The 12,511-nt window shown below is 40.4% G+C and overlaps 1 protein-coding gene across 1 annotated transcript in view; it reads right to left on the bottom strand.

The window, feature by feature from the left end:
• LOC128695690 (fibrillin-2) overlaps positions 1-12,511 on the bottom strand; it is a gene marked incomplete in the record, with an annotated part of 295,003 nt that overhangs the window by 205,926 nt on the left and 76,566 nt on the right. The window contains 1 exon segment of the mRNA XM_070093229.1: positions 3,964-4,046. Within this exon segment, the coding sequence (XP_069949330.1) occupies positions 3,964-4,046 (83 nt within the window).

Here is a 12,511-nt window from a genome sequence, read left to right as displayed (position 1 = left end):
ACGGGAGAAAGATATAAGAACTACATTCTAGATTATAATAGGATACGAAAGAATTAACAAGGCTTCTTAAACCCATTAAATGTTAGAACAACAGACTATAACTATTAATTCAAATAGAAAGGATGCTGAAGGGATATCAAATAGTTGTTCTTCACAGACTTACTACAAATAGGTAATTACACATCTAATTTAGTTTAATGAAGACCCTTAATATAATCCCGCGTGCGGGTGTAATTCACCACCAAAGTAATTACGTACATGAGATTACATTTAGGGTCTCCATCTAAAAAAAAAGTAAATTGACTGATCAATGGAAAGTGGCCAATAAATAAAAAGGCGACTGATAAATCCTTTTAAATTATACTTAAAAATACAAGATAATGGCAAACTTTGGCGCTTCACACCATGAGCTGTACTCCAATGAGGAAAAACAAAAAAGGATAACACGAGAGGACGGCTTTATTTAAATAGTGATAGCAAAGCAATAACATTGAAATGACTTAATGTATTTCGTCAAATAAAAAACTGCCCCTAAAATTATATATTAGTCGGCATATCAAACTGTACACGCAAAGTTGTTTATAGGAGTTATATGTGGTACAAAAGTAAATCAATACCTATAAAGTATAGATTAAAGTACAGCACTTACGACATTTTGTTAAAGAAACCTATTGCCCAGCAAGGTGAATCTTACTGGTTGAAAAAAAGCCTCTAGTGGGCAAAACGCTTCCTTAAGGTCGGAGCGCTACGCAAGTAAACGTAGATCTACGTTTGGACAGTTTAAGGGTTAATAAAACGTCCTAAATGCTGTTGTATACGTGGCTTTAGCCTATAGTTACACGTGCCTTAATGCACAGGTAATTTTAAACACCCCTGTATATTTTACACACACAGCACAACACCACACAACCCACACCACACCACACCACACCACACACCACCCACACCACACCACCCACACCACACCATACCACACCACACCACACCACACCACACCACACCACACCACCCACACCACACCACCCACACACCAAGCCACCCACACCACACCACCCACACCACACCACACCACACCACCCACACCACACCACACACACCACCCACACCACACCACACACCACCCACACCACACCACCCACACCACACCACACCACCCACACCACACCACCCACACCACACCACACCACCCACACCACACCACCCACACCACACCACACCACAACCACCACACCACACACACACACACACACACACACACACACACACACACACACACACACACACACACACACACACACACACACACACACACACACACACACACAGGCAATCGTATATAGGTGAGTACACACAACAAAGTCCATTTAAAAGACATTATATACTAAGTCACAACAAACACTCCACTAATTGACACGATTTAAATCAATGCACCATCGCGATGATGTACTTCTGTCACAGTATTTCAGCTGGTTGGTTTATGGGGTTTAAAGCCTATCGACTACATGAGGGCCATTAAGGTTGCTGTGTAGCCTTAAAGTCCCTCATGTAGTCGACAGGCTTTTCACCTCCAGACAAAAATGTTTTAACCCCTGAGATAAATATATAAGCTGAGATTGATAGGTTAGGTTAGGTAAGGTTTGCCTTAGACATAAGATGACCGGCAGCTGGAGCTTTTGGTCATCTGACCGAGGCCATCCGCTGGCTTACCGGTCCACCCCTTTAAAAATTATGGTCATTATAACCATTTCTGTTGCTGTAGGTTGACGTTCTCCCTAACCTTATATACTGTGATATCTCCCAGTTAGGTTAGGTTAGGTAAGGTTCGTCAGGAAACAGGACAAGAGTTTCCTGACGCGGGTCTTAGTCAGATGATGACCCGCCTTTGGAGCTTTTAGTCATCTGACCGAGGCCTTCCGTTGGCTTACCGGTCCACCCCTTTAAAAATTATGGTCATTTATAACCATGATCCCCGCCCCAAAAACATCTGTAGCCTCACTGACTATAGATTCCTTTCGGCGACCAACAACATCCAACACAACTAGTGCCCAACAATGCCTCCCGAGCTCCCATGTCCACTATTTGCGTAACAATACTTTCTAACCCAGACAGCTGCTGGCATTACCAGAATATTATACATCAACTCCCAGACACACATAAATATTAATTTATAAAATATCGCTATATTATAAATCTTGCTTGAAAAACGCCACTCAAGCTATTTTCATCGAATTGCACGCAGTTTAAATTCATAGTGAATGCATTGTAATTTTACTGTAATAATAATAAAAATAATGTCAAGATTATATTGTAATGAGCGGTCGTTGGGTATCCTAGTTGCCTGAGCAGTTCACAATAGTCAACTGATATTCACTAAGGCGGTGGTGTGGGCGTAGGTGTCAATTTTCAACACAGCATAACAGCTGAAGTGACGTATCCTGAGATACGCTTTACAAGAAAAATTATGTGCAAACATTTGTGAAAGATGCGTATGTCAGTAGTGTTACTGTGCACTTGTGTAGTATACTTAGATAATCCCAGCTACGTCATTGCTAGCCAGGGAGCCTCTCTATAATGTAGCTGGGATTATCTAAGTATACTACACAAGTACACACAGTAACAATAACAAAAAAAGGCACAATACTGTGACTGGAACGATACACAAATAACCTGCACATAGAAGAGAGGAGCTTACGACTTTGTAAATGGTCCCAGTCGGACCGAAACGTCGTCGTAAGCTCCTCTCTTCTATGTGCTGGTTATTTGCGCACAGTAACACTACTGACATACTTACGCATCTTTTACAAATGTTTGCACATAATTCTTTTTGTCAGCATTTAACTCATGTTAAGAACATACATGGGTAAGGTAATTCATCATTGTGCTCTCAGTAACAGTAGCTCCAATGCAGGTGTACATTTACGTATATATACAAGTTTACATTAATTCCTATTTTTGTTACTATTTTGGTGACTTGCACTCTTAATGACCTAATGTGCTATCAACATTCTATAATCCTAACAAACACTATCAGCATACGTCAAAATATTACTCATACTGAAATATTAAGTATGACACAAGATACACTATAATTTCAAATTATTATTATTATTATTATTATTATTATTGGAGGTGCTAAGCCCGTATGGTGTCATACAGTGCCTGAGGAACGGGAGGTAATAAAGTTTAAAGATTTAAAATCAAGCAAAATGCAAATCTACAATAAATATTCTCGAGGTAGTCCAGTAAACAAATTGCCGAGTAGCCCGACTTAAACAAGTCCTTTGTTGAGTAGCTTTAAAATAAGTTAAGAGTACGTAGGTAAGTAAGAATGGGTGTATGAATGTCTAACTTAGGCAAGTAGTCCTATTTGCAATGTTTTATTATTCTTTTAAATCAAGACACCGAAGACAATCCCCGGATATCTCAAGACTTCACCAAAAACCGGCACTTTCGAGAAAAACCTTATAGCGAGTCAGCGGCGGATCTACTATGAAACTAATGAAGCTTAAGCTTCAGGGCCCCTAATCACGGAGGGATTAGGGGCCATGAGACCCTAATCCCTCCGGGATTAGGGTCTACTATATCAGAAGGTTTCTTTAATTACTATTATACAAAATAATGGTTAAAATAAAACTGAAAATGTATTATGTAGGCTAACCGCTCCTGGCTGCGAAGGCGGCTCCATACCAGTTCAAGCTTCAGGGCCACAAAAATGTAGGTCCACCACTGGCGACGGTTCGGTCCATCCTGAACCTTTGTTAAGGGTCCAGGATGGTCCACCACTGGCGACGGTTCGGTCCATCCTGAACCTTTGTTAAAGGTCCAGGATGGTCCGAAGAGTCGTCATAACATTCCTCTACAAAGTGCCGTTTTATTTTTGGTGAATTGTTCCAGCTACGACTTTATGATATTTTATTCTTTATGTGTGAAGAAGCTTGGACACCAGGGTACAGGAATACTCACGTATAATACAGAGGTTGTTGCCGGGTTTCTGTTGCCAGCCAGGACAACAAAAACTTTTGTGGCGTGAGCCGCACACGTTGGGTCTGCAACATAAACACAAAATTGTAATTTACCTGTCATTTTGATTATTTTTATTGATATTTAAATGTATAAATATAAAAAAATAAGGAAAATGTAACTAGTAATTTTATTATTATTATTATTATTATTATTATTATTATTATTATTATTATTATTATTATTATCACTTGGAAGCGATAATTTCCTATTGTGATATTGCAGCATCCGGGAAATAGGACGTAATCGGGTATGATCTGAGGAACGCTCAGGTAACGTAGAGAGAACTGATTTGGGGCTTGAAAAGGATATGGTACATTATTAATAGACATATGATACATTATATATAAAAAATAAGACACATTAAAGCCGGTTTTTAAGTTTCCATATTCGTAGCGAGTATTTATTAAGGGTGCTTCATCTAACACCCAACTAAACAAGAGTAAAACTGTTATATTATCCTCCTGCAATTCATTCTGTTTCTTTACACGATGTAAACAAACCTCTTGAAGAGCGAGACACTGTGTAGCAGATTCAAAAATAGCACAGTCAGTAAGTGTTAAGGAGTTCAGAGTGTATCAGTAGTGTGGAGAGGTTCAAGTGTTGTGCTTTCGAAGGGCGAAGGGCACTAATTGCGGCTGGCTAGCTGCTAAGGGAAAGCTTTCATCCACTAATGGACTTCTTGATGGTGGACAAATATGACGCAAGAAATGATGGCGTCTTGCAGGTGGCCATGTTGTGCTCCCAAGACCCGTTGCTGCTCCTACGCTAATCGACCCTGCATTATTATATTTATTTTATTTTCTAAGTAGTTTATTTATTCATGCACAGGTGGTTGCTTTTAAGTTAGGTTCAGTATTCCATTCAAAGATTTATTGAGTTTCATTGCTTGATCATTAAATTATTATTATTATTATTATTATTATTATTATTATCAAAACTATGCACTAAGCCTACAATGGTCATAAATCGATGCGGTGATCCTTCAATGACACGGATAAGGAAGGCAATAAAAGGTGTTTTATACTACGTTGATAATTAAAATCTTCGTTATCCGAACTGTGGAGACTAAAGATGTACTTTTCAGCAGACATATACGTAAGTACATTATTCACAGTTACACTAGTATACGTGAGGTGATTTACTAAAACATCCTCCACACCTAAGATGGGTTAATAATCATTCTTTTACGTACGTTGCTTATTTTATTACATATTTATGATGTACGGTGGTATTATTCGTGACTACCTTTCTGCGTAGCAGGGATTTTGTTTCAGCTCTTGTGCTCTTGTTAGGTAAAAGGAGACAAGTGCAACTGATCTGACATTTTGTGTGTGTGTGTGTACTCACCTAGTTGAGGTTGCAGGGGTCGAGTCCAAGCTCCTGGCCTCGCCAGTGTGTGTGTGTGTGTGTGTGTGTGTGTGTGTGTGTGTGTGTGTGTGTGTGTGTGTGTGTGTGTGTGTGTGTGTGTGTGTGTGTGTGTGTGTGTGTGTGTGCGTGCGTGCGTGCGCGCGCTCATCTCTTTGTGGTCGCAGGGGTCGAGTCATATCTGTGTGCGCACGCGCGTGTGCTTGTGTGTCTGCGTACTGTATACAAGTCTACTCCATTAACTTTTATAAAAGAGCCTCGAGGGATAAAGCTCTTCAAACCCCCAAAAGCTTCCTAGGGCAAAACGCCCACGCTGTCCATATTCCAAGCATTATCCTGCCGACCTTCCTTCTGCGCAGGCAGAAATGACGGTGGACGCCCGTCATATTTCTCCCACCAGCTACTATCATATGCATGAATGTATAATGAAGCGGGTTGAGTTTTGAAGATAAAATCAAGATTGGATAAGCTAGCGCGCCCCTGCAACAAGTGAGACTGATCCAAGGGATTACCTCAAGAATCGCTCTCTCCTTCAAGGAGGTAAGCAGTTATTCAAATTTTGATGCGCCAATTTTTAAATGTTACACGAAAATTAGTCTAACATAACCTAGCATTGTTAAAAATTTGCATACTATAATTTAGCTTGATTTACCTACCATATCTTCAAAAAATTTCAGTTTTAGCTGTTTTCCTTTGTAAATCTTCAGGTGATCTGAACCAAGATACCTGCCACTTCAGTCTTTTATGTACCCGTTACACTAACTCCACTAACTCCTACTCTAACACGTCACCACACCTCAACTAATCTGTGACCATTAACCAAATGTTAAAATAAAGTATTATTTGTGAACTAAAACAAAAATGAAGTCAGGTTTACGAGGATTTACCAAAAACCACGAGAACATAATTATTATCAATATATATAGTTTGAATTAGCCCATGTTATACAGCCTATAGCAGGAACAATATGTTGAGAGGGTTCGTGGAGATGTGATGGTTGGAGTTAAACACACTTGTTGGATGGTAACACTTACATTAGCAGAGTGTGAAGAGGAGGAGCCCAGCTTGCCGTGTTGCCTGTATTTAGACCTAAGCATGGAGTGAGAGGGACAGCTTGTCCTACGCACTCATGTGGCATCACGTGACATCACACATACTAGTCATTCAATTCAATTCAAGTTTATTCTCTATAAGGGTTACAATGTGGGGTTTAAAGGTTTTGGGTATTGTGTGGTTTACATGTTATAAAACACCAATTAGAGGGGGCCCACTAGGACACCTAGCATGGCTAGGCATTTCGGGCAGACTTAGATTAAATCTTAACATTAAATCCTTAGAGATTATGGTATTAAGGCTAAGTGACTACATCATAATTTGTGAGTTTAGCAATGTGAATGCTTTTGTTTTGGCACAATACAAAGTGTCTATATTGGAGTATCATAGGCAAACTTATGACTAGTTAGGATTTATTATTTTAAGATTAAGATTAGTATTTCTGGGTTTATAGTCAGTGGGTGAGTGAGTGTAATTGTGAACCACCAGGTGGTTATCATGTAGTTAGTTGTCGGGGTGTATCAGGGAGATAAGATGTTTTCTAACTGTAGTTTTGAAAGTGATGAATGTGTCTGCAGTTCTAGAGTTTTCAGGTAGGGTGTTCCAGATTTTAGGTCCTTTGAAATACATTGAATTTTTGTAAAGGTTTAGTCGAACACGGGGAATGTCATAGAGATGTTTGTGTCTGGTGTTATGCCTGTGGATCCTGTCACAACTATCAAGAAAACGTTTTAGGTCAAGGTTAATATTGGAATTTAAGGTCCTGTAGATATAGATTGCACAGTAGTAAGTGTAGATGCTCTGAACAGGGAGTAAGTTTAGATCTATGAAGAGTGGGGGGGGGGTTGCCAGGGATGGGATTTAGTGATTATTCTTACTGCGGCTTTTTGTTGGGTTATTATTGGCTTTACGTGTGTTGCTGCAGTTGAACCCCAAGCACAGATAGCATAGGTGAGGTATGTAAGTGAATGGCATAGTGTGAGAAGGGCAGCTTGCGGCACGTAGTATCATATCTTGGAGAGGATCCCCACCGTTTTGGATTGAGCCTAGCTGAGCAGGGAGCCTAAATATATACATGGATGATACGATCTACAATATACTACACAAGTATACGTATAGGGAATTTAGTAGCTTACTGACATATAGACTATTGAAAACAGACTAGCCAACCCTACCTAGTCAGCTGGTATCATCATCACCCTCCAATTTCACGCCTGCCTTGGAGCCACAAGCTCCGCTTCCTACTTTTTTTTCCTAGCGTGGTGATACGTCAAATTAAGATACAATCTTCACATTTATACCTCCTCGTTAAGTGACGACGTGTTATATTACTTAAGCACCAACTGTTGAGAAATTCCTGCTAATGGGCCCTGAACAAACATGGGCGTTGCCTGTTAATGATATAGTGTCGACAGCTAAAGGAATTGACCCCCATTGCTAGTCTTGTGGAAAAATTTGTAACCAATAGGCACAACATTCTTCATCCAGTTAAATATTTGTTTTCTTTAATAAGAATAATTTACTGCATTTTTATTGTCAATATATCTATGCATCATACTATTTGGCCTTGTTGGGTTATTGTAAGCTAAATATTCATAATTTATCACCACTTTATATTTGTAATACTCACTTGTGTCAACTGTTGTAGAACTCTGAAACAACAGTCTGCAAAATACTTGAATAATTATCTAACGTAGACAAAGCCATTGACTTTCTTCATTTTTATATATTTCAACACGTCATGTCATCACGACTAAGATAATTTCATATATGTATTTCGAACTTGAATAACAATCAGTCATAACTGAGCCCTTTATCAAGTCACCCTTCTAGTGGGTGACTTGATAAAGGGCTCTTCTTCCAAGGAACTGAGGTTACCATTCCATGATAATCTACCCATGTTTGGATATATAAAACTATATTTTCCCGGGTGATCTTGCCACTCGGGAAGAGGGATTCATCACAGGATAGTAGCCCCAAAAAAATGTTAAGGGAATGTGAGCAGTACGTAATATTATTATTAATATTGTTACTATTAGTAGTAGCAGTAATTATTATTAATATATTTAAGTGGGATCACAAAACCTCTTAAAGGTCATTAAGCGCCAGGGGAAAAGAAGAAAATCAGATTCGATTTAAGGAGAGGGAGGATAGCTCCATTTATTTTAATGAAGAGACCTTCAAAAGCATCAAGACACCTCCACTGAAAGTGGGGAAGTCAGATGTTGTAGATTCAACGGTATAATCGTACGCAGTGCTATACCAATCTCACCACAGTGTGGTGAGATTGGTATAGCACTGCGTACCTTGTTCCAAGGTTCGTAGGTTCGAGTCTCCTTCAGCCAGAGATCAGTGTATATATATATATATATATATAATATATATATATATATATACTGGGGACCCTCATCCTCAGAGAAAAGAATAAACTTGCTTCCGGGAAAACTCGAGGTTCTCCCTGAAGCTGTTTGAGAATTTTCACCTACCACTCCCTATATTTAATATATATTTTATTTAAAGACAAAATAATATTATATCTAACTTTGTTACCCTCGCATTTAGTTTCGATTCTAAATGATATATCTCTTCCTTTTCGTGACACCTGCTGTAACCTTGTATAACCCGTACTAATTTAGTGCTTGTTTTTAATATATACAATAATAACTTGCTGTAATATCTCACCCATTTCCTTTTGGATGTTTCATTTGTTCACTCATATTTTCAATTCGTTTCATATTAACACTAGCAATTTATCCTTTTAGTTACAAGAGTAAAAAAACGATGCAAAACATTTGTTCATTATTATTCACAGTAAAGAATTCATAAATAAACTTGCCATGTTGAGTAGTTGACATGACTCAGGGCTAATCCTGGAGAGAGCTGTGAAAACACGTCTGACCACCAGGGAAAGATTTGAGACAAAACAACAGGATAAAAGAAAAGACATAATCGTCGAGGGAAGTGTCTGGAGGGACTAGGAGCCGCTGAAAGAGAAAGGCTCGTATCCCCTGCATCTGACTCTTCCCACCAACAGCATCACTGTTTTTATCTCTCCTCCCACACCTCCCCAATTACTCCTCCCTTACCCCTCCCTCACTCCCTCCCTCCCTCCCTCCCTCCCTCCCTCCCTCCCTCCCTCTCTCTCTCTCTCTCTCTCTCTCTCTCTCTCTCTCTCTCTCTCTCTCTCTCTCTCTCTCTCTCTCTCTCTCTCTCTCTCTCTCTCTCTCTCTCTCCATGACCACTCCTCGGTTATGCAAATACATGTATATGAATAAGAATGATTGAGAATAAATAGGATCTGCCTAGCATGAGTTAGTAGACCTACCAGTGCTTCAGTTCTTACATTCTTATGTCATCACTTGAGGGAGAACACCTAGGTAACAACACAGGTGAACTCACATGAGGACACCTAGGTAACAACCCAGGAGAACTCACATAAGGACACCTAGGTAACAAAACAGGTGAACTCACATGAAGACACCTAGGTAACAACCCAGGTGAACTCACATGAGGACACCTAGGTAACAACCTAGGTGAACTCACATGAGGACACCTTGGTAACAACCTAGGTGAACTCACATGAGGACACCTAGGTAACAACCTAGGTGAACTCACATGAGGACACCTAGGTAACAACCCAGGAGAGCTCACATAAGGACACCTAGGTAACAAAACAGGTGAACTCACATGAAGACACCTAGGTAACAACCCAGGTGAACTCACATGAGGACACCTAGGTAACAACCCAGGAGAACTCACATAAGGACACCTAGGTAAGAAACCAGGTGAACTCACATGAAGACACCTAGGTAATAACCCACGTGAACTCACATGAGGACACCTAGGTAACAACCTAGGTGAACTCACGTAAGGACACCTAGGTAACAACCCAAATGAACTCACATGAGAACACCTAGGCAACAACCCAGGTGAACTCACATAAGGACACCTAGGTAACAACACAGGTGAACTCACATGAGGACACCTAGGTAACAACACAGGTGAACTTACATGAGGACACCTAGGTAACAACACAGGTGAACTTACATGAGGACACCTAGGTAACAACACAGGTGAACTCACATGAGGACACCTAGGTAACAACTCAAGTGAACACATGTTTCTCTGTATGATATTTACATTTATGTGTATCTGTACCTAAACAAAATTACTTAGGTGAACACTCACGTGAGGGAGGACACCTAAGTAACAACCCAGGTGAACACACATGTGCTACACACGCGCTCCTCACCACCCGCACCTACTCTCTCTCTCTCTCTCTCTCTCTCTCTCTCTCTCTCTCTCTCTCTCTCTCTCTCTCTCTCCCTTTCCCTCAATTCATCCCCGTCCTCCGTCTCTCTCACTCCATTTCGCCCCCTTTCATCATGAAGTGGGGGTCATGACTCCCTCCTGAGTAGCCTCCAAGAAGATATAAACCAAGTTTTCCAATGGGCAACGGAAAACAGTATGATGTTCGATGAAGACAAATTCTAACTACTCCGTTACAGAAAACTGGAAGAGATAAAAATTAGAACTGAGTATACTGCAAATTTTGATCATACAACAGAGCGAAAAAATAATGTGAGGGACCTGGGAGTGGTAATGTCTGAGGATCTTACTTTCAAGGATCACAACTGCAAAGAAAATGATAGGATGGATAATGAGAACGTTCAAAACAAGAGATGCCAAGCCAATGATGATCTTTTTCAAATCACTTGTTCTCTCTAGGCTGGAATACTGCTGTGCATTAACATCTCCGTTCAAAGCAGGTGAACTTGCAGATCTAGAGAGTGTACCTTTACTGCACGTAAGTTCTATCAAACACCTGAACTACTGGGAATGTTTGGAAGCACTTGACTTGTACTCAATGGAGTGAAGGCGAGAGAGAGATATTATATTCTACACTTAGAAAATCCTAGAAGGACTGGTCCCAAATCTACACACAGGAATCACTCCCTACGAAAGTAAAAGACTGGGAAGGTGGTGCAAAATATCCCCAATGAAAAGCAGGGGCGCCATTGGTACACTAAGAGAAAACACATTAAGTGTCAGCGGCCCCATATTGTTCAACAGCCTCCCACCATGCGTAAGGGGAATTACCAATAAGCCCCTGGATGCCTTCAAAAGGGAGCCGGACAGATACTTAAAGTCGGTGCCGGATCAGCCGGGCTGTGGTTCGTACGTTGGACTACGTGCGGCCAGCAGTAACAGCCTGGTTGATCAGGCCCTGATCCACCGGAAGGCCTGGTCGTGGACCTTGTCGCGGGGGCGTTGATCCCCAGAATACCCTCCAGGTAGACTCCAGGTAGCCATGTTACCCGCTCCTGACCAGCTCAGATCCCTCTACCGAGAAGCACCACTCCAGATCAGCCCTACCCTCCCTCCAGACATTTCCTGACTCCCTCCTAACCAGTCCTGTCTTCTCGTTGTGCTTAGTCCTGACTCCTTCCCTCCTGATCAGTTCTAATAAAAGGTATGGCCAGAAAAGAAACATTCTAAGACCTTACATCAAATTAAAATATGAATGAGAAAAGGTAAACCTCCCTTTTTCTTGATGTCCTAAAGATATGGTAATCTTATATTTAAGCGATAATATTAAGAAAACTGTTCTGAAAAGATACAAACTCGAGGTCATACCTGCAGACGCTTCTGAGGTTCAACGAGTGTAAAAGTGCAGTGTCACCTGTTTCACTTTGTTTATTTTGTGTGCCATCAAGTTTAAAAGACGAAGAAATAGAAAATAAATGTAACATATTTTGTTGTGTTCCATATACGCCACTACAACTATGTGTATTTGAACCTTTGTCAGCTAGAGTTTAAATCTGATACAGTAATGATATAAAGGAGCATTATTAAATCAAATGTTACTGCGTCAGCTAAACACTTTCATACCTACCCAAAGCTTCCCCCACCCCTCATAAAAATAGCAATAATAACAACTCGTTTTTTAAAACATGTCTCTTAGCTCCATCCCTTTTCTAGCAAGATATCCACCAATAAGCCTCCCCCCCCACTCAGTATAGAAATTTTGGCGCCGCCCCTATATAACACGATAATTCAAGTCCAAGTC

Source organism: Cherax quadricarinatus, chromosome 42, assembly GCF_038502225.1.
Source record: "Cherax quadricarinatus isolate ZL_2023a chromosome 42, ASM3850222v1, whole genome shotgun sequence".
In the NCBI taxonomy this organism is placed as follows: Eukaryota; Metazoa; Arthropoda; class Malacostraca; order Decapoda; family Parastacidae; genus Cherax; species Cherax quadricarinatus.
The sequence above is the reverse complement of the archived record's forward strand: the minus strand, read 5'-3'. Positions and strand labels throughout refer to the sequence as shown.